At 49.9% G+C, this 23,247-nt stretch overlaps 1 protein-coding gene across 5 annotated transcripts in view; it reads left to right on the top strand.

Annotated features, from left to right (window-relative positions):
* OLFML2B (olfactomedin like 2B) overlaps positions 1-23,247 on the top strand; it is a 38,180-nt gene that overhangs the window by 10,556 nt on the left and 4,377 nt on the right. For 2 of the 5 annotated variants that reach the window (XM_068541163.1, XM_068541158.1), the window contains exons 4-6: positions 7,026-7,202; positions 12,603-12,834; positions 14,701-15,237. In XM_068541163.1, coding sequence (XP_068397264.1) covers positions 7,026-7,202; positions 12,603-12,834; positions 14,701-15,237 — 946 coding nt within the window. The remainder of the gene's footprint in view (positions 1-7,025; positions 7,203-12,602; positions 12,835-14,700; positions 15,238-23,247) is intronic. The other 3 variants (XM_068541160.1, XM_068541159.1, XM_068541161.1) reach the window with 3 other exon arrangements.

Raw genomic sequence — 23,247 nt, 5'->3', positions numbered from 1 at the left:
TGGCACAGATTCAGCTCAGAAGACTTTTGCTCTGAGCGCTGAGTGCGCCCAGAGACACAAAGACTTGTAGGCTGCCCAGGCCTAAAAATGGATTCTGATGGCAGCAGGACAAGAGGCAGAGGTACAGGCCTAGTACCACGTACTGCTTCCAGGAGTAGATTTATCATCCAAGTAAAGAAAAAGACAAACAGAGGGACAGGTCGTTGAAATAATTTATTCCAGCATCAAGGCTTTAGTTGAATTAAGCCATGCCCATAAAAATTGCAAATCTTTGTGAAGAAATGCCCTACCTCCACTTAGCTGCAGTACAACTGGCAACATTTATAATTACTTGGATGTGACTGTGTACACATGTGCCTTTGTATACATGTGGGTGCATATCCCAGGCTCTTAAAATAGATGCCTGCCTACAAGCTTCCCAAAGTGTGATTTCTGTTGCCCAAGTGTGTGTGTGAGTCCTTTTCTCGCGCACCTACCCGCTGGAGTTTGCAAACCCCATCCGTGAGTACAGATGGCACTGTGGAACCTTGTGTGTCATCTGAAGCTTTTTCTTCTGATAATGTTGTGTCCGAGTGGGATTTAAAGTCTACAATGGATTTACCAGACCCAGAACTGGCCCTCTCCCCAGAATGTGCTGGCACAAGCATTACTGAGGGCTTCTCCCCCAGACGTAAGGATTTGGTGGCCTTTGTGTTTCTGGTCTGGAAGGCAGGATCAAAGGATCATTCCTGACTCTGGGGGATATATCTTTTTACCAACTAATAGCAAAATGTAATTTTTGTCTGTGCAGACCTGGCCATGAGTTAGGGGAACTGTCTCTTTCCAAGCCTCTCCTCTCTGCCCTCCCTCCACTCACATCAAGACCCCCCAAGTGCTCACTCTCTCTCCTGATCAGATCTTCACTCACAGAAGGGTTTGCTGTAAATCATTTCACTCTTCTCCTTACTCAAGTGCAGCCTTGGAGAGGAGTGTCACTCACCCTGTCTGACCATAGTGTCCTCACCTGTGAAAAGGGAAAGGGCTGGAGATAATATTTCTAAGATACATTTCAGCCCTAACGTTATTTAATTCAGTTTACATCTTAGTATGGGTTCAGGTCAATATATAACCTCTCCTGGGTTTTATATATACTTCAAATCTAATCTGTCACTGTGGCATGAAAGGTTTTCTTCTTGGCTAAAGGGATTTAAGGTGTGAGCCTCAGCCCTCCATCCGCTGGCCTAGGAATAGCTTGTAGCTGCCAGCATGTGAGGGAGCGTGTGGCTGTATTTATGGGGTTCATCATCAGAGGCCTGGGACTTCTGGCTCTTTACTTGTTTGACTGTCTTCCAGGCTCTGGACTTCTTGAGGACAACCTGGGTCTCTAAGTTGTCTCTGTTTGCCAAAGTTTAGCCCAACGTGGATGTGGATTAGATGCTCAACAGCTGTTTGGTTGGGGGAGTGATTGAGCACGTCAGCTGGCCACCCCCTGCAGCCAGGCCGGCCCGCCAGTCTCCATCGTCTGTGGTCAGGGATTGTGCTGCGTCCTGCCTGTCCTGTCAGCTGGAGCGCCAGCTGTTTCTAGCTGCTCCCCCCATCCAGCTGTCTTATAGGGGCTGGAGACAGCTGTCGCCTAGGGTGTCTGTCCCAGGCCACCTGGTCCTAGTCGTGTCTTGGAGGGTTCTGAGCGGGGGGAAGGGCAAGGCGAGCTATGGGAACTCCGAGCCCTCCCACCAGGTCTGGTTACTCCCACACTGTCTCACTTCACTCCCGCAAGGAACCGTGCTCCCTCTGTCCTCAGGCTTGCCATCTGCCTCTGAGCCTTGTGCACACCCAGCCATCTACCAGTGGGGGCACATGCCTGCTGCGTGACTTGGGGCCATGGTTTGGCTCAGCTGCAATCTTGCTTAGTCTCCTTCTACAGGAGTCTGTTTACAACACACCAGCTTTGGGTCCTCGCCTTCTCCCCTGTCCCAGCCACACCAAAGCTTAGCTCCCCTCCCCCTTTCCACCTGTGTATCTGCTACTGAGATCCCATGAGTCCGTCCCACTCCACCTTGGGCGACGCGTGTCAAGCCCTGTTTTGTGTGCTGTGCCACACACAGTTCTTCATTCGTTCTCCAGACCAAGGCTGGTGAGGTAGGTATCATTATTCCTTCCTCCTCCAACTGATGGGGCCTGGAGAGGTCCCATCACTTGCCTTATGTAGTTACATAAAATCAGGTAGTGACTGTGGTGTGGGTTTCATACCTGGTCTCCAGAGCCAGCACTTTGCCCACCACACCTCGTCCCTGGTCCTGGTTGGGAAAACAAGACCACAGAGAGCTGATAGAGCTTTGCACTCTGGTTGTCTTTCCCTCGGGTCCCAACGCTTTTGGCTTAAGCTGCCCCATGGTCTCACCCAGGCATGCACACACTTGTCCAATAGCTGGACAAGGTCAGGACACAGTCTGTGCCCATGGAACAGCCTTTCTGCACATGCCCGTTGCACCAGTCTGCACATCTGCTTGTGTTGTCCCTCCATGGCTCGTTAAAGCTGTCCTCTGACCAACTGTGCTGCCCAGTGCTGACCGCCAGCTGTACCCTCAATTCCACCTACATCCAGTTCCCCTTTTCCCAGGGACTTGCCTAGTTTGCAGACTTCCTCCCCTTTGGCACCTGTGCATCTGACTGTGGTCAGCACAGGACACCTATCCCCACCTGGCAATGCGGGCTTGCTCTCAGTAGGCACCCTCCAATGCCCTACTACATGCCCCCAGCACATGGCACTTGTTCTGTGAATACCTCTCAGTTCCTTGGCTCTGTCTAGCCCAAGGACCATGACACAGTTCCCAGATCTTTAATTGCCCTGGCTGGCTGTGTCCTGCCTTCTGTGCCAGCCCTCTATCTACCTGCTCTTCTTCCCTCCTTCTTTCCCTCCTCACAGCACCAGGATCCTTGGCAGGGACCATGTGGTGTGCTCACCCCTGGCAGACAGGTACCCTTCCCACTTCCTCCGCCACGTTGCCAGTGCCATGCACAAGCCAAGTTGCACACACCATAAATGTCACAGTTGCAGCTGTCCCAGCGGGGAAGAGCCAGAGGCATGAGGTCATGGGGTTCACCCTTCTCCCAGGGCAGGATCGAGAGCGTCTTGTGTGGGCACCATCCCCGGTGCCTCCTGAGATGTACCCCACAAAAGGCCTTTGGTGTGAGGAAGGCAGAGCCCCAGGGAGGAGTGGGGAGCCCTGCAAGGCCAGCACCCCTGGGGAAGAGGTGGCTGAGTGGGAGGCGTGGCCGCTGCTCTGCTGCCCTGGGGGACATCAGCTGGCTTGGCCCAGCAGGCCGATGGGGTGATGCCACCACCAGCCTGGTGTTTATTCAGGTGGCTGGCGGGCTTTGCTGTTCCCACAAGGGAAATAAAGAATATTGTCCTCTGGGGTCCCAGGGCCAGGCCTGTCTCAAACCCTCCTCTGTGGAAACTCAGAATAATGGCTCCTCACTAAAACCAGAAAGGGTACTGGCATTTCTAAATCAATGAGAGGGGAGCCTCCCAGGGGCCTAGAAAACCCAAAATCTGGAGGGCAGGGGCTAAATCTGTGGGGTTGCCCCTTTGCCTCACAGCGAGTGCAAGGACCAATGCTGACTCTTCTGAGGTGTTCCGGAATTGGGTGGGATCTTGTTCTAGGCTACTTAGGCCAAACCATTGGGTCCACCCAGGGAGGGGTCCTAGGGCCGTGGCTGGCTGGGCAGCAGTTGTGGACATGCCTCAGTCTCCACCTCAGACAAGTGTCGTTGATCTTGCCGATGAGCTAGAATCTGCATCTGTCACATCACTCTGACTTGCTTTCCTTCATTGCACTTTTCACTAGTTGATGTTTGCTTGTTTATTTCTTATTTATTGTTTACTTCCCCTCATGGAGGGTGGTCTTCATCAGAACAGGATCCCTGCTGGCCTGGCTTACCCTCAGTGCCCAGGGCTGAACTCATGAGTGCATTAGTGAAGAAGTACTATATCGAACCCCTGAACCTTCTGGGGCTTCATTACCTGTCACAGGATGTGAGAGTTACAGGAGAAGACGCACAGGTGCGGCTCTTAGCAGGTGCTTATAGATGTACAGAAATGCTTGAATCCCACTCAGGCACCAGGAACTTTTCCTGTCGGCCCCAGAAAGAACCTGGTTCCTGTAAGACAGTCTCTCACACATTTGGGCCCCCTTTCCATTAGCTTTACCCCAAGCTTCCTACATTTTAGACAGTGCTTCTCAACCTTTAATGTGTATGCAGATTGCCTGGGCATCTTGTTAAAATTCAGATTCTGATTCAGCGGGTCTGGGTCAGGTCGGAACTTCTGCACTTTAACGAGCTCCTGAGTGATGGAGTGTTGCCTATGCTGCTGGTCTCTTTGAGTAGCAAGGATTTATGGGAATCAAACATTTTTTATCTTTCTCCGTATATGCATATCCTATTGTATATCCTGAAACCAAACTGACAGTGTTCGCTGGCCCCCTGTGATGTGCTCAGTGCTGCTTGAGAGCTGGCTGAGTGCCAGGAACCTCTCCTGGTGTTCTTAGTGATCCAGCAAGTGAACTGAAGAAGCAAGGGCCAAGAGGCTGGGTGCTGGATTCAGTTCTGCCACTTTTAAAAATGATCATGGGAAAAATCATATCCTTACTCTGGGCCTCAGTTTCCTCATTTGTGAAATGAAGGGTTAGGCTTGAGTTCCGGGGTCCATTCCAGCTGTGACATTCTATGAAAAATAACAACCACTTAGTACATCCCATGCACTTCCACATATAGTTTAACTCATTTAATCCTCATAACAACCCATAGGGCAAGTGCTAGTATTAACCCCATTTTACACATGGGCAAAATGAAGCACAGGGTGCTTAAGTAATCTGCCCAAGATAACAGATCTAGCAGTAGCACCATTGAGATGTAAACCAGACCGTTTCCTCCGGAATCCACGCTCTTAACCACTGTACTTGACTGACCCTGATAACACTTATCAGGAATGACTGCACCCCCAGTAAAACCACTTATTCTGGGTATTCTTGAAACAAGACCTCTTCTCAAGGGCTTTAGCTCTCATAGTTAATTCTGTGCAGTTTAGAGAGGTTGGCTTGGCCTTAGCCCCACAGACACATTGAGCCTTTCCAGTGCTCAAAATCTGGCGTGCACTGAAGTGCTGTAAGAATAGCATGGCCAGTGGTCTAGAGCCTGGTTAGTTATAACTATCACGTCGTGGGCTCCTTTGGGCAGCCCGCGTAGGGCCACTGGAGCCACAGTGTCTGGGTGTCACCATCTGCCTACACACCCCCTAACTCTGAGCTACCGTGGCTTCCCTCTGGGACATGAGTAGCATCTTACCAGGCTGCAGACTGTGCCCGGCAATGCCTGAGCTTTTGCACTTCTCATGTCTGTCTGTCAAAGAAAGATGAAAAGTGAATGCATCTTCTATTCTTCCATGGTTACTTCCTCTATCGCCCTCATAAACAGGGATCAAAGGAGAACATCACATTTAAAAATTCAGATGCTCATGGAAACCTTAGAATGGGGGCCAAGGCTGGACAATGTTAGATCTCAGTGCAGTAAACTTCTCTAAGAATAACTGGAGGAGAAAGGATACCTCTACGCCTGTTGACAGCGTCCAAGATTCAAATCGCAGTCAGCTTCGTCTTCTCCAGGATGCTGCCTTTCATGCGTCCAGTGCACTCCCTCCCTTTGAACCCATGTTTGGCCCTTACAGAACCTGACATGGTCGGTCATCTTCTTTCTGCAGTGTGGACCCTGTCTCCCCCATTACAGTTGTCCTCCCACCGCGCCCGCCTCCGTCCCAGGACAAGAACCCCCAGGGGAATTAGAGGCTTTCTTTCTGCCATACTGTACCCTAGACACACAGGAGGCACTCACCAGTGTTGGTTGACTGAAATGTAGCTTTAGTCCTTTCTGGTATGAACTACGTCTGGAACATGCCTAATTTGCCAAGCCATTTAGGGAAACTTTTTAATGTGTGAATAGGAAAGTTTAAAGCCAGCCTATCGATTTCCTATATTAATGATGCTTTTAAAGTGCTGGGGAGCCATAAAAAGAGAGTGAAATATTGCCGTTTGCAGCAAAATGGATGGGCCTAGAGAATATCATACTAAGTGAAGTAAGTCGGACAGAGGAAGATAAATATGATATCATATCACTTATATGTATAATCTAAAAAATAATACAAAGGAATCTATATATAAAACAGAAACAGACTCACAGACATATTAAACAAACTTATGTTTACCCAAGGGGCAAGGGAGGGGGGATAAATTAGGAATACGGGATTAACAGATGCAAACTGCTATACATGAGGTAGATAAGCAATAAGGATTTACTGTATAGCACAGGGAACTATATTCAATATCTTGTACTAACCTATAATGGAAAATAATCTGAAAAAGGTATACGTGTGTGTGTGTGTGTGTGTGTGTGTGTGTGTATAACTGAATCACTTTGCTGTAGACCTGAAACTAACACAATATTGTAAATCAACTATATCTCAATTGAAAAAGAGACTTTTAAAAAAAGTGCTGGGGAATAGTTTGTGCTCATTAGAAAAGCATACTATGTAGATTTCTTTGGCCACCTCTTTTAAAATTGCTCAGAAAATCTTTCATTAACTGAGCCACTGGTTCACATGTGTGGAGGTGCAAGCGAATGGAATTTTTCTGTAATTTTACTTGTCACTGCATAAGAGCGTACTGTGAACAAAGGGTGGAAAAATAACAGATGTCCCAGTAGCCCAGGGACATGGCAGTGTTATTATTAGGAAAGCCGTGGTGGTATTGGGAAGCATTTCCAGCAGAGGACGTACCGGAGCCAAGCTGCCCTGGAAATGCCGCCTGGGACCGAGCTCTGGTCCTCAGTGCAGGGCTGGACACACTCGAGGGCCCCAGTTGTTTCTGGCTGATTTCTCAGCCTGTCTGTTGAGTCTCTGTGCTCTAAGCGGAAGCTGGCTGCCAGCTCCCTCCTGTTTGCCTTCAAACCACTTTAAAGGACTCTCTTTTTAAAATTTTCTCTCTTCTTAGGAAGTTTCTAAAAACCTCACCAAGGAAAATGAACAAATCGAAGAGGACGTGGAAGAACTTCGAACCAAGATGAACAAGCGAGGCAAAGAGAACAGCTCCAGTAACATCCTAGACAGCATGCCGGACATCCGCTCAGCCCTGCAGAGGGACACGGCTGCAGCCTACACCCACCCCGAGGTACAACCCAGCCTCCAGGGGCTTTGACCACAGACCCCCGGAAAGCATACTCCCAGCACCTCCCACGTGCATAGAGCTTGCAGGCTTCAGTCCTTCCATGGCATGGTCTCGTTTCATCTACACAACAGTTCTATAGGTCTGATGCGGCAGGGGTTGACCCCATTGTACTTAATTAACACTGAAGCCCAGAGAGGTTCAGTGAGTACTGAAGCCAGGACTCAAATCTGGGTCTTTTGACTTTCAGGCCCCATTCTTTTTATTATACTCCATCCTGCCTTTTCGAGTACTACGTCTTTCATCATCATACCGTGTGGTCTTCACCACAGCTCTGGAAGGCAGGCTGGGGCAGAGATCAATATCCTCACCTTGCAGATGAGAAAACAGATCCAGGAGTGCTCACAGTCTCCCTTGCTCAGCCGGGAAATGGTGACAGGGGTCTCAGACCTCTGTCTCTTCCCACTCAGTATTGTCTGGAATACAAAGTCACCTGCGCAATGAAACGAAACACTATCTAATGTGATTTGAGTGATGCCCAAGGACCTATTTGCTTAAAAATACCTCCTCATTTGATACCTGTTTCTTTTGGCTGTAGTTACTAAGTTATGAGTATGTGCTAATATTCAATAGTTGTGTGTGTGATTATTTAATGTATTGGACTATCTCGTAAATTGATGCCTGAAAAACAGGAGCTAACCCCAAAAAAGTGGAAGAGAAAACAGGTAAATTCTGGCCTCAGGACTTGAAGAGTGTGGATGCTATTAGCAAGGCAGGTCTGGATGAAGTATCATAGGAGGGGTCCCTGGCAACCATGGGATAGCTGCAGTTAAGCGGGGTCTTGCTCACTTTTACTGGGCCAGGGGTTGGTGGTGGACGGCAGAGCGTGGATTCCAGGTGAACCACTGAGGGATCCCCTCAGCCTGGGGCAGACGGGCAGGGTGTGGATGGAGCAGGGCCTGGGACAGGGGCTGTCAGAGCCCCTGAGCTGTTGTATGTGCTGTGACATTGCAAAGGGCTGGGAAGCATCGCTACGAAGGATCCTGTTGCCTGGGTCATTAAGAATCGGGGTAAGAAAGGAAGTGAGGCTAGGCATGTGGGCTCGGAACTCTTGAGCAAAGAAACTCCTCAAAGTGGCGCCAAGCAGACAGCAGCTGTGGGTTTGGGGAACCTTGGGCTCATGTGTTCCGAAGGCAGGAGAGCAGGCAGATTAGGACTTTGGAGGCAAGAAGCCCTGAAGAGAGTATGGTGCCTGCGCCCTGCCCCATTTGTAACTCAAAATAAAACCAATTCCAACCCAGAAAATAAGTACAAGGAAGGCCAATTTTCTGGCTTAGCCCATGATGACTACTTTGATGGGGTTTTTTTGGGAAATACCATATTCCTTCCAAAATTATTTTTATTCTCATTTTTGGGTGTCCCCGACATGCCAGCTACTGAGGGTGTGTTTAGTCTGCTTGGTGGGTCATCCCTGAGCAGGTCTGAGTTTGTAAGCCAAAGAGCCAGAAGACATTTGGGCCGGAAGGGAACTTGGAAGCACCCTTGCATCACACCTGGGGCTCTTCGGCTCCCATCACAGCCCGTATGGCAGGCATCCTCTGCTGGCCCAGCAGCCCAGCAGAGTTAGGCACTCCCTGTCCTCTCTGGCTTCCAATTTCCCAGTCGGCTGAGCTTGAGAGTTCCATCTGTTGTCTTGATGACACGTCATGTGGTATGTTCAGGAACCCAGCTCAGATTTCCTGAAGGCAAATCAACCACACCGAACTCTTTTTCTCCTTGCTCAGCAAAACTTTCTGCCTCCTGAAATCCCCATTCACACATTGTGGAAGTTAGCACAATCCACCCAAACCAGGGGGGTGGGGCAGAGCCAGGGCCAGGGTGCGACTGGAAAGGGGGAAGTGGTGAAGGAGGCAAGGCTAGGATCTTCCTCTCCCTTTGCATGCGTCTGTCTCTTTAGTGAACCCCGTGCTGAAAAAGGGGGTGAGTGGGGTGTGTGGGTTTGGCTGTTATTTTCAGGGTTCTTATAGATGATGTCAGGGCTTCTTGGAATGGTGAATGGCACTTTGTTGGAGGCCTCTTTCCAGGAAGGTCCTTGCCTGGAGGGTTGGCAGGGGGCTCTGGGGGGGTGGGTTGGGAGTGGAGAGGGCAGGGTGGGATTGGGAAAATTGGGACACCAGCAGTTGAAGTCATACAACAGTTTAACAGAGAGAGGAAATCAAAGCTTGTGGGGGCCACTGCCTCCCAGTGCAGCCAGCGAATCCAAGGAAATTATATGTTCTCTGGCAGAGGCTGTCCATGGTCTTTCTCCATCTTCTTGGCTGGGAGAAGGAACTGCAGTTCCCGCTCGTCCCTAAGAGCTTGGATTAAAGACAGTTCCTGGGGTTTGCCACGAAGAAATGACAGCTTGCTTTTGCAATGCAGAGGGAAACCAGAGTCTGGCAATTAGATGGCCCGCGGCGTCTGAGTCAAGGGCTGGGGCCTCTTGTCAGCCTCCCAGGCAGCTCTTTCCTATGGGAAATGAGGGATCCCCAAGTCTGCTGGGCACTAGCCAGACCATGGCCCTCAGGACTTGGGGATGTAGACAAGTTTTTGGATAGCAAATGAGTTAGTCCTGTGGTCACAGCTGAGGACAATGTGGCTTTAATGTAAGGTAGAGCACAGGCTCTGAAGGCAGGCAGCCCTGGGCCTATTTAATAGCTGAATGACTTAATAAGTGCCCCTCTCAGCCACTTAATTGACTGACCTTCAACCAAGTTGCTAAATGACTCTGAGCCTCTCCTTCCTCATCTGTAAAATGTGGATAATAATATCTACCTTGCCCCATTATTTTAAGGGTTGAAAATAATATAAAGGGACATGTCTGGCCATAATAGGTGCTCTGTAAAACGTCATCAGCACCAGCCAAGCATTCCCTGCGCTTCTGATGGAGGTCACCTCACCAGCCAAGAATGGGAAGTGAGAGAGGGGCAGGTAGCAGGAGTAGGGGCTGTCCGGGGCACAAATCTGCCTGTTTCTTCTTGGGCAGCGCTCTGGCCCCAGTCAGGGGAGGCTGGCAGAAAGTGTCCCTTGTCTTCCAGGAGTCGGTCAACTCAGGGGAGCAAGGAACACATATTCAGGAACTGCCATGTCTGCTGTGCCATCTGGATAAACTCTCTTGTCACGGGAAAACCAGTACAGACTTGGGATGTGGTTGGCAATGAGGACTCTAGGTTTTCTCCAGGCCAGATTTTAAAGGTCAAAACAAGAGCCTGATTTGCTTCTTCTTCCTGTGCAAAGTGAGAAAGTTAGCCGTGATAGCTGGATCCCTGCCAGCTAATGTTCAGTGAACCTGAAAGTCCTGCCCTGCCCCTCAGGACACTGGGCATCAAGGGACAGAAGTTTTGTTTCCAAGTGGACTCTGCTGTCTGGGTGGATTTCACCAAGGACTTAAGGGAGCTCGCCCACCTCCTCATGGCGAAAAGGGGGAGCTTTCATGGCTTAGATGACTACAGTGGCAACCCCTTCATCATTCAGCCACTGGAGACCTCACGAGAGCAGCGCTGGGCCACACCCACTTAGGTCCCTGCCTGCTTTACCGATGGAGCCACTGCCCCTCAGGAGCTGGACCCCCTGTCCAGTGGCTCTGACTTTGAGCACAGCCAGCTTGCAGGCCCTGTGCCCAAGCCCCTCTGCTTTCAAAGGTGGGCGATTTGTGATCCTGGGTGAGGGGACATGGCTAGATGGACCAAGGCAGGACCCAGAGACTCTGCCACACTGTGGACACAAGAGCTCAGTTCCCAGGCAGCAGCTCTGTGGAGGACAGGGTAGTCCTTCCATGTGACCAGAACCATCACAAGAGGCCTTCTGTGGTACCATCAAGATGCCCAGGTCATCGGCTACCTACTTTAAAGCATCATTTGATTTGACAAAACTCCCAGTGCTAGTCACAAATGTAGATGGCTGCTTGGGGTTTGTTATGATTCAGAAATTCAATTTAACCAGCATTTAACCAGGGGAATTAAAGATGAACAAGAGGTGGTCTCTGCTCTTCCAGTTGCTCACAGTCAACAGAGGCAACATCCTTAAATAATGCCTGTGGAAGGCAGGCTGAGAAAGATGTTACAATAGAAGTACAGACTTGTATCCATTAGGAGTTGTGTTCTGCTTTGAGTAAGAGACCGAAATACAGTGCATTCAACAACAGAGGGGTTGGTCATTCTTTCATGTAGAAGAGCTCTGGAGGCAGGTGGCCCAGGGCTGGTATAGTCAGCTGCAAGATGTCATTAGTGATATCCATCCTCAAAATCCCCTCATGATCACAAGATGATTGCTCAGCTCCAGCCATCCTGTCCATAGTCTCCTGGCTGGAGAAATGAGGAAGAGTGCAAAAGATGCCTTTCAGCTGAGTCAGCCCCACGTCTTAAGAAACTTTTCCAAAAGCTCTTCCCACCAACTTCTACTTATACCCTACCAACCAGAACTTAATCCCATGACCACTCCCACAAAACCAGTTTCTCATTAAGTCAGGAACAAGGAGACAGGGGATTTGGGTAGTCACTTGGAAGTCTCTGCCACGAAGTGCAAAGTGATGATTGAGAAAGAAAGATTAATTCTGAATGAAAAGGGCTGGGAGTATTTCCTTGGGGTCCTGAGATTTTAGCCGGGCCTTGTAAAATGGGTTGATTTCAAGAAATAGCTATATGGGGGGAAAAGAATGGCCTTCCAGACAGAGAAAACAGTCTGAGCAAAGACCCAGAAGCTCAGGAGAGCCAAGAAGTTCAGGAGTCAACCAAGTGCCTGGAGTACCGGGGGTGTTGGCGCTTGGGGGGTGGAGCAAGAGAGAAGAATGCTGTGCTGGGCCAAGTCGATTTGAGTTCTGAGTGCCAGGCCAAGGACTTTGGACTTTATTCTGGATTCGTTAGGGAGGGCTTGGGGCAGTTTGTTCTAACAGCATAAGTAAAAGCAGTCATGATTCATCCTGAGGTATGCATCTTGGTCCTCAGCCTTCATGTCCCAGCCACATGGACCTCACTAGAAACAACTGATACCAGATCTAAGTCACCCAGCATCCCCAGGCCAGAGCTGAGAGGACAACTGCACTCTCTGAGAAGTATAGCATGGAGGTTAGAGACAGAATCTGGAGCCAGACTGCCTGGGTTCAAATCCTGCCTCTACCACTTACCTGCTATGGCACCTTGGGCCATTTACATAACCTCTCTGTGCCTCAGTTTCCCAATCTGTAAATGGAAATGATTAAAAATGGTTCCTACCTCATAGGGCTGATGAGAAGATGAACAATGCCTGGCTCTTAGGAAGTGCTTTTAGGATTAGCTGTTGTTATTAGTATGGCCTTGGCTCCAGCATTGTCTCTGCCTGACCGCTGCCTCTCTGACCAGTGACCTGACCTTCCCTTGTGTCCCCTCTGAGGAGCAGTATGAAGAGAGGTTTCTACAGGAAGAAACCGTGTCCCAGCAGATCAACTCCATCAAGCTCCTGCAGACGCGGCCACTGGCTCCGCCAGAGGTGGTGAAGCCTCAGCGGCCCCTGCAGAGGCAGGTCCACCTGAGGGGCCGGCCGGCCTCCAAGCCCACCGTCATTCGGGGCATCACCTACTACAAAGCCAAGGACCCTGAGGAGGAGAATGACATCGAAGAGCATCGTGAGTTGGGGGTCAGCAGGGCCGCCCCCCCAGAGGCAGGGAAAGGGACGGAGTCTCCACTTGGACCCTGTGGAGGTGCACTTCCCGTGAGGCACACACCCTTTTTGCAGTTTGATTACTACTGTGGCCCCGCAGAGCCAGCTCGGTTACCTGAGAATTCCCTGCAGTTACAAATTATCCAGAGTTCTTACGGCCTTTCCTCACCACTTGCTGAGCGCCCTGGGGCAAGTCACTTGCCTTCTCTGGGCTTGCAGAGGACCACAAGGCAGAACATGGCTGAGCCAGAGGGACTTCAGTGCCCTGGAGTCCAGTCCTTCCCATTCGCAGATGAGGACCCTGAGGCATAGAGGCGAATGACTCACTCCCCGCCACACAGTGGGCTTCTCCCACCTGTTCCTTCTCCAGGGGCCCTGGGCTTCCTGACCGAGACTCCAGCACGTGCTGGACCCCTTTTATCTCTGTCCCTCTTATTTTTTCATAGAAAACAGATCTTCCCTTTCACCTCTTCTTTATCTTGTTTCCCTAACACTTCCTCTTCCTGTGCTTCTCTCCCTGCCACCGGCCCCTCCCTTTTCTTCTGTCTCTCCCTGCCCAGCACCCCAGGAGGCCCCACTCTTCCTCTCTCTCCACTGGAGTGCCAGTTCCTCCCATCAGGCTCTCCTCAGCAGACTCCTGACTCGTCCACCTGCTCTGCCTCGACCGCCTTACAGTTTCTGCTCACCCAGTCGCTGGCATAATCATTTTCCCCATTTTCAACTGTTTGTAGCCTTTTTAAATTATTAATTTGTGGGAGTTCCCTGGTGGTCTAGTGGTTAGGATTCGGCGCTCTCACTGCCATGGCCCGGGTTCAGTCCCTGGTCTGGGAACTGAGATCCCACAAGCTGCGCAGCGTGGCCAAAATAAATAAATAAATAATTGGTGTGTGGGGTTTTTGTATTCTGGAACAAGTCCTCTGTCAGGCATACATATTGCAGATATTTTCTTTCTGCCCTTGGCTTGTATTTTCAGCTCCTTAATGGTGTTTCTGATGAGCAGATAAACTCCAATTGACCAATTATGTCTTTAGTGGTTAGACCTCTTTGTGTCCTTCCTAAGAAATCTCTGCCTCCTCGTATTCCTTCTCTGCTCAAAACCCTGCAGACTGCCCCATTTCACTTGGAATAAAAACGGAAGTCCAAACACAACGGCCAAACGCCACATGACTTGGCTCCCGCGTCCTCTCTGACCTCTGTCCACCTCACTGCTCCTCAGCCTCGGCAGACATGTTCTGGCCCCAGGGCCTTTGCACTGCTACTATTTACCCCCTAGTATACTCTTCCCCTGATAGCTGCTTGGCCAACTCCCTCACTCCTTCAAGCCTCTGCTCATCTCTCCATCCCACTGAGTCCCATCTTGACTACTTTATCCATTCCTGCAAGTTTCTCTTCCCTTCCCTTCTCCTCACCCTACTAGACTTTTTTTCATAGCACCTTCAAATGTACAATCTATGTATTGTTTGGTGTCTCCACCTCTAGAGAGAAGCTTTGCGAGGGCAGGATCTTTTTTTTGCTCATTGTTCTTGTGCGTGCCCCGTAGATACCTACTGAATGAATGACTAACTTCCTCCCAGGTTTCGAAGCCCGTGGCTGTGCGTCCTCTAGGTGGCCCCTGGGTCCCAGGTAGAGGATAGCAGTAGACTATTCAGAGACCCTCCAGGAAATGCTTCCATCTGTGCTCCTTTTCACCTGCTTCTCCTAAATCCCACCTGGGCTCTATCTCTAAATCAGGGCATCATGTTGAGGAAAGAAACCCTCATTAATCTGCCACATACCACATGCTCCCAGTTCCTCTCCCCCAGTCACAAATGCACCTGTGTTTGTTTCCCAGAAGACGAGTTTTTCAGCGGCGAGCACGGAATGGATTTGCTGATTGAAGATCAGCTTCTGAGACACAACCACCTGCTGACCAGTGCCACCCGGAGGCCAGTAGCCACCCGTCACAATGCTGCTGTGACAACTGATGCTGGCACTCAGACCACAGCCCTGCTTTCTGCACAGCCGCAGGCCTCGACCTCAGCTGCCAGCATCCCTGACCCTACTCTGTCTGCCTCAGTTGAAAAATTCTCAACACCACTCCAAGCCACCTCAGTGTTTCCAGATCCCACAGGGGAGGCAGTCCTTAAACCTTTTACTCAGGTACCAGCCACGACCGTGGCCCACACAGCCACCCAGCGACCTCCAGCCTCAGCGCCTCCATCAGTGGCTCCCGAGGATGCATTTGTAGAGGCTACGCACACAGCCCCGGTGCCTCCCCCGCCAGTCAGGACAGACTCACTGGGGAAAGATGCTACTGCTGGGCAGGGCACAGCCCCCCTTAGCCCCACCCTGAGCCCCGAGGAAGAAGATGACATACGGAATGTCATAGGTGAGTTCATTCTACCTGGCTTGGGTCTCCTGCTCGAGTGAAGGGCAGAGCCTGGAAATGGCTTGAAAGGAGAGGGAGGATTCAGATGGTCCAACTGCTTCATAAAGAAAGGCAAGTGGAGTTTCGCCTTGGCCAATGATCAGTTTTAACATCTAGGGTCTATGTATTCAAAATGTGCCGGTGATAAGAGTGGGAAACCTTTCTAAAATATAAGTAAATTAATGGAGCCAAGATCTCAGCTTCATTAATAAATTTTATAAATGTTTGTCAAGTGCTGGCGTACTAGGCTTTGTGATGGATATTGGGTATTTGGTTATTTAGTGATGACTAAGTTTTCTGCAGTATGTTTACCAGGCCATGAACTAACAATAGATTATTATGTGGGCAGAGGGATCCCAGAATAATAAGAATGGGAACAGGGGAATAACCAGTGCAGTGGGCCCCAGCGAAAAATCTCATGAGCCCTCAGCCTTAGAAAGCATGGAAACATTGTGGCATCATGTGATAAATGCTGTAACAGAGGAATGGAGAAACAGAGACATGAAAGAGGGAGCAGCAGCTTGGCCTGGCTGCTAAGAAGGCCGGGGAAGCTTTTCTAAGGAAGTATCCTTTGAACTGGGTTTTGAAGGATGAACAGGAGTTTTCTTTTTATTTATTTGTTTGTTTGTTTGTTTGTTTGTTTATGGCTGTGTTGGGTCTTCGTTTCTGTGCGAGGGCTTTCTCTAGTTGCGGCGATCGGGGGCCACTCTTCATCGCGGTGCGTGGGCCTCTCACTGTCGTGGCCTCTCTTGTTGCGGAGCACAGGCTCCAGACGCACAGGGTCAGTAGTTGTGGCTCACGGGCCTAGTTGCTCCGCGGCACGTGGGATCTTCCCAGACCAGGGCTCGAACCTGTGTCCCCTGCATTGGCAGGCGGATTCTCAACCACTGCGCCACCAGGGAAGCCCAAACAGGAGTTTTCTAAGTAGAGAAGTCTTCTGACTATTAGGTCTAAAGGAGCAGGGTATGTTCCAGAAGCACAGAGAATACAGTCCTGTTCTGTGCCTGGGAGCTCCATGGCCACAAGATGACTCTGAGAACAATGAACTGTGAGACTGTGTTTGTGTGGTGGTCGGGGGGGCAGGAGGGGGGGGAGGAACAACTAGAAAAGGAAATGAGACCTGGCTACAGATGTCTCTTCCAAAAAGAACTAAACCAAACATTCATTACATCACCATCCATAGTGATTGAGAAATAACACTGTTGAATAATAATTTCATTAAAAATATACTTGATTTGACGGAAGACGTGATTTGCCTTATACCTGTCTTTCCCTTCTTCCCATTTTCTGCTCCCTTGGCAGCCTCTTTCCCAATTCCTCCTCAGAATAAGGTGCCAGCTACGCCAGACAGATGGTGGAAGGAGCACCTGCCAGGAGCCAAACACCTGGTTATAGCCTGGTCTCTGCCGCTGACAGCTGTGTGACCTTGGCCAAATCTCTGCCCATCTATGGGTCTCAGAAATTTGCTAAAGACTGTTTTCTCCATTATATTCTGTGGTTTTCTGCAGTAAGTTTATCAGCCCATGGTATAGCAAGGGATTCCTATTGGGTGAAAAATCCCAGAATAATGGCAAGGAAATAACCAAATGGACCCCAGGGCAAAATCTCATGAACCTTGGCCTGGAGGAAGCTAAGCAAGAAGACAGTTCTTGAGCCACAGAGGTTGGGGTGGGAGGAGAGAATGTTTTTCTTTTCCTTTCTTTTGCTTCCATGACGGGAGCAAGCTGACCATAGAGTAGAAAAGGTCCATTCCTCACTGCATGGATAATCAATTCTGAAGCTGCGGGTCCTGCTCAGTTTCTGCAGAATGCCCCAGGGTCTGAGCAGAGGTTCCCTGTTCCAAACTGGCTCTGAGCAGCCTTGACCATGTTCATGGGCCCATAGCCCCTGAGCCCAGCACTCCATCTCCTCTTCTGCCATGGGAATGAGCCCCCCGGGGGGGCCCCCGTACCACCACCAATTGGGTGGGAGGGATGGTTCCTCCAGAAACTTAGACAGCTGCCCGCCACTATCCCTCCACAGATGGATAGGATGCTAACAGTGAAGACAGGCTACGGGTACATCTGCACGCCTTGTATGTCCTCAGCGATGGTGTTTGCCAGCCTGGAAGCCTCTTCCCTTGGCGACTTCCTAGCCAGGGGTGGAATTCTCCACTGTCTCCACAATCCACCTGCCTACCCTGGGTGTTGCCACCAGTGGGCTTTTCTGGTGTAACTCCCGACATGCACCTTTCTGGGGTTCTTAGGACGCCACCCCCTCCATTAGCCTGACTGAGATGCTGATGCCCAGACAGGAGAAACCCTGTGTCCTAGCCGCTATTTACCTGGTGGTAGGAATGGGAGACAGGGATACATTTTCTCTTGTTGTTCAATATTCTATTCAACCAGAGTAACATTGTCACAGAGGATGTAAGCTTCTGCTTCAAGACTGGCCTGTAGGATTTTTCAGAAGAGCTGGGGTTCTTTTTTTTTTTTAATTTTTATTTTATATTGGACTATAGTTGATTAACAATGTTGTGTTAGTTTCGGGTGTACAGCAAAGTGATTTCGTTATACATATACATGTATCTATTCTTTTTCAAATTCTTTTCCCGTTTAGGTTATTACAGGATATTGAGCAGAGTTCCCTCTGCTATACTGTAGGTCCTTGTTGGTTATCTATTTTAAATAGAGCAGTGTGTACATGTCAATCCCAAACTCCCAATTTATCCGTCCCCCCACCCTTCCCCCCTGATAACCATAAGTTCATTCTCTGTGAGTCTGTTTCTATTTTGTAAATAAGTTCATTTGTATCCTTTTTTTTTTTTAGATTCTACATATAAGTGATATGATATATGATATGATATATGATATATGATATGTCATATGATATATGACATATGATATTTGTCTTTCTCTGTCTGACTTATTTCACTTAGCATGATAATCTCCAGGTTCATCCATGTTGCTGCAGATGGCATTATTTCATTCTTTTTAGTGGCTGAGTAATATTCCATTGTCTATACGTAGCACATCTTCTTTATCCATTCATCTGTCTTACACAGAGGATGTAAGCCTCTGCTTAAAGACTGGCCTGTAGGATTTTTCAAAAGAGCTGAAGTTCTTGCCTCTTATGTCTACTGCAGAAAAAAAACACAGGGACGTGGACACAGATATAAGTGTTTCTTCAAATACCAAGGGATGAAAAGAGGGGGTGGCACAGAGAGAAGGGTGGCTCTTTAGGCAATGTGGAGTCTTGGCAAGTTTTTTCAGGAATCACTTTTTTTTTTCTTCTTTTTCTTTGAAAATTTATTGATTGATTTATTTATTTTTGGCTGTGTTGGGTCTTCGTTTCTGTGCGAGGGCTTTCTCTAGTTGCGGCAAGCGGGGGCCACCCTTCATCGCGGTGCGTGGGCCTCTCACCATCGCGGCCTCTCTTGCTGCGGAGCACAGGCTCCAGACGCGCAGGCTCAGTAGTTGTGGCTCACGGGCCCAGCTGCTCCGCGGCATGTGGGATCTTCCCAGACCAGGGCCCGAACCCGTGTCCCCTGCATTGGCAGGCAGATTCTCAACCACTGCGCCACCAGGGAAGCCCCAGGAATCACTTTTAATCATGTATCACTGTCAAGTGCTTCTCTCGGGCTGCTGTTAGTGTGGATGGGATTTCTTTTCTGGAACCTTCTCTGCAGACTTCCTGCCTGCCTGTGCCTGGCCGAGTAGGAGTACATGTAGTCATCATTTAAATAAAAATCATTTGGCTGAAACCAACACAGGCCACTGATTTGTTGCCTGTGAAAGGTTGCTTGCTGTTTACTGAGCCTGGCAATTTTGACTTTGAGCTGTCTGAGTGCTTTTAAATGAGGCTGCTTTTAAAAGGAACATCCTATCCCATGGTTTCTAAACCTGGTTTTGTAATACCCTGAAAGGTCCACCGTCTTCCTCAGGAGAATTGTAAAACTGTCAGAAAAATTCCCAAAACAAGCAAATTGGAATTAACTTTTGGCCAAAGCATAGTAGCTCTAGGACAGGCGAGGAAAAATGCTGTCAGTGATGGGAGCCGGGGCTCGGGAAGTGAAGGGACGGGACAGGAGCGGTCACCATCCTCAGTGTCTGGGAGAGGTCTGCTCAGGCTACCGCAGAGGAAGAGGACACTTGTGCCACGTTGCCAAGGCTTTGCGGAGTCCCATACTTTAAGGACTGCAACTCCTGCTGCACGTTTTAGAAGAGGCTGCTTTGGGGCGGGGGTGGGGAGTGGGAAGGCGCAGACAAAGAGGACAGTCAGGATGACAGCACTACCAGAGAGCCTGCCTCATGGTCGAACCTAGGAAATACGATTGGCTAAAGACTGTCTCCTTCACAGAGTAAACCACCTTAACAATCCCCGAGGCCTGGCCAGCCACTGGCTGTGGGCACGAGATGGCCAGCCGGCCTGGCACATGTCAGCGGGCCTGGTGTGAGGCAGCCTGAGGAAGGTGGTGCTGACACGGGCAGGGGCAGGGCTAGCCAGATCCTCCACGGCACCCAGACTCAGGACCAAGAAGTGTGCCAGTTGGCTGCCCTGAGTCACTGGACAGGCAGCTTTCCCGACGCCCAACTCCACAGACACACTCTGCTCTCAGTCTGTTTGCTGGGGCACCTCACCAGCCCCCTGAAACCACGAGGAGCTTCAGTCAGAACACAGAGGCCGCTGGCCCTAGAAACAAGGCGAGAAAGTGGAGACGCTCCTTGTAAATGGATAAGGAATAAAGTCTGTGCCTCTCTACAAGGATGAAGTGCCCACTCCTAATTCACTCAGCCCCACGCCGTGCTGGCTGTGAAAGGGAGTGAGCTCTGGTCACTTCCGCAGAGGGGTCACCGTGAGGGGGATACGGGCGACTAAAGTGGCCAGGGCTGGCAAGCGGCAAGGTGTGCAGTCCAGTGGAGACTGTCTTTGGTTCTGAGGGTGGAGCTCCATTTCCGAGTGTGGTCCCCAGGGCAGAGCTGACAGCATGAGCCTGTGCGGGCATGGGGGGTGGGAGGTCAGGGGGATTAAAGAACGCCCATCGTCCTGGCATACACAGGGCGACATAAGGGAGGGGGGCCTGCTGATGAAGGGAGTGGGACGTTGGGACTTATATCTAAAAGTGGTACAGAAGGTTCTAAGCGGGGGGACTATATTCAGATTTGTCAGTTTAAGGAAAGTACTGGGTGCTGTTGATGCCCAGGTTCTGTAGGTGTTGGTCGTGCAAAGGCAGATGAGGCAGCGTCCCTGACCTGGAGTTGCCGCAAGCTTGTATATGAGACACATAAACACCATTTCGACTCAGGGTGGTGAGTGAATGCATAGGGTGCTTTGGGGTCAGATGTCTCTTCTGAAAAGAGAAGCTGACCTAGCTGTCTTGAGGGATGAGGGAAAAACAGCCAGGAAGGAAGGTAGCACTGCAGTGAGAAGGACCAGAGCCGGCAAGAGCCCCAGAAGTGAACCAGTTTGGTCAGGGCCAACTACGCATTTTGTATAGCCCAGGGCAAAATGAAAACAGAGCCCCTCGTTCAAGGAGCAGGAGAAAAGTGGCATTGAAGATAGTCAGTATAAAGCTGTTTCCTTTCTTCTCTGGCCTCTCTCTCTCACTTGGTTTTTTTCTTTGGATTTCATGCGATTGTAAGTAAAGGAATATTAAAAACTTGAATAGCATGAATTTTATCATATTGTGCACTGCCGGTTTTCAATGCAAAGGTCAGATTATTTAACTCATGCGGAATCCACCAAAATGACAGTTGGTATTTCATGGCTGCTACATTCGTATGCATTTTGTGCCTAGCAGACCAGTGGAAACACACAAAACTAACTCATCTGTTTCTGTTTCACTTTTTTTTTTTTTAATTATTATTTATTTATTTTTGGCTGTGTTGGGTCTTCGTTTCTGTGCGAGGGCTTTCTCCAGTTGCAGCAAGCGGGGGCCACTCTTCATCACGGTGCGTGGGCCTCTCACTGTCGCGGCCTCTCTTGTTGCGGAGCACAGGCTCCAGACGCGCAGGCTCAGTAGTTGTGGCTCACGGGCCCAGCTGCTCCGCGGCATGTGGGATCTTCCCAGACCAGGGCTCGAACCCGTGTCCCCTGCATTGGCAGGCGGATTCTTAACCACTGCGCCACCAGGGAAGCCCTCACTTCTTAATATGAGTACACTTTACCAGCACTCCCTACTGAGTAAGGAAGACTAAAAAGGAAAGGAACTATGAGTTGCCCTATCTTTCCCTTTTCTATGTCATCTTCAGCATGAGTTGTTAGCTAGTATGAGGAAATAACACAAGTAAGAAAGAATATGATAGGGTTATTTGGTTATTTATACTTCTTAGAACACCACTGCCTTCTTTCTGCGTTCAAAACAAGTTCGGTTTCAAATGGAAATTGTGGCCTCTGGGGCTGTCAGGCCCCACTTACTCAGTCATAGGGACAACACACCTGCCTTGTTTTCACTTTGAGTCTCTCTGGGCTCCCACGCGCAGTGGGTCCACCTGTGTTCTCTGGGCATAGCAAATGCTGCAGAGGTGGAGGGAAAGGGCAGAGAGATGAAGAGGTGGGAGACAGCGACCAATGGGTGTGTGGGTGGAGGAGAGGGGGACATCAGGGAGGACCACAAGGTTCCAGGCTTGGTTAACGGTGTGCCATGCCTTTCTCCAGGACAGGAAGTACAGGAGGAACAGGCTGTGAATGGAAGCAGAGGAATTCCATTTTTAATCCATTCAGTTTGAGGAATCAGGAGGACACACAGGAGAGAAATGTCTAGTAGGGGTTGGATGTCTGGTGCTCAGAAACAAACGCCGGGCTGTATAAGAGCTGAGTGTGCCCAGGGAACACAGGAAGAACAAGAAGATAAGGGGCTAAAAGTGGGGCTCTAAGGGATAACATCTGAAAGGTGGGCAGGAAAGAGAACCAGCCAAAGGCAGCATGACCAGGGCGGTGAGCGGGGACCAGGAGAGCGGGGTGTGAAAGCCCAGTGAGCGAGGGAGGTGGGGGGAGGTGGGCGGGGATTTCAGACAAAAGACAGGCTTGACTCGAATAAAAAGACCAGAGAGCATCCCTGATGGACAGTGTGTAAGCATTTAAGGCAGCCATCAGGTGAGGAGTTGCGGAGTGTGCAGGAGAGGCCTGCCGCGAGAACTGAGAGCCCCAGAGGGCACGGAGCCTCTTGTTTGCTGATTTCTTTGCGTTAGATGGCAAGATTTGAGCAGGTTTATATGCTGAGAGGAAGAGCCCCTACTTTTCAGACCCCGGGGACCTTTGATGCAGGGCCAACTGTCTCCCAGGACTATCGATGGTTAAATGAGTTAATACATAGAGACGGCTTAGGAAGTGTTCCCCGTCACCATGCTTCGGGGGAACACTTCTAAGATGAGTTGCAGGCAGTACTCTTTTCTCTTCAGTGCCTTCGAACTATCTCCCTCCCTTCTCTCATTACCCTTGAAAAGGAGTAGACATGCTGCGTCTTCTCTCCAAGGCTGACAGTTTGCTGCCAAGGGTGGGAGCATCTGAATGGCCCCAGATTCTCAGACCTGGGTCTGGGCCTCATGGTTTACTGATCTCCCTTGAACCTGTCTTCAAATGCTCTCAAACCACCCTTGTCTGTCCCACTGTTCCTGCCTGGGCTGGACCACCCTGTGGGATGCCGACATTTGCTCTGAGGGCGTGTGGAGATACAGCCTGAGGTCCTGGGTATCAGGACTTTGAAGCTATAAGCTGGGACTCCCCTCTTCCTACAGAAATAAAGATGCCAGAAGCTGACGCCATCTGTATTAGTTTCCTATGCCTCCTGTAACAAATTACCACACACTTAATGGCTTAAACAATAGAAATTTATTCTCTAACAGTTCTGGAGGCCAGAAGGCTTAAATGCGTCTTATAGGACTAAAATCAAGGTGTCAGAAGGCTGGTTCCTTCCTGAAGCTCCAAGGGATAGTCCATTCCTTGCCTTTTCTAGCTTCAGGTGGCTGCCGGCATTCCTTGGCTTGTGGCCTC

Source organism: Eschrichtius robustus, chromosome 3, assembly GCF_028021215.1.
Source record: "Eschrichtius robustus isolate mEscRob2 chromosome 3, mEscRob2.pri, whole genome shotgun sequence".
Lineage (NCBI taxonomy): Eukaryota > Metazoa > Chordata > Mammalia > Artiodactyla > Eschrichtiidae > Eschrichtius > Eschrichtius robustus.
This window is presented reverse-complemented; position numbering and strand designations above follow the sequence as displayed.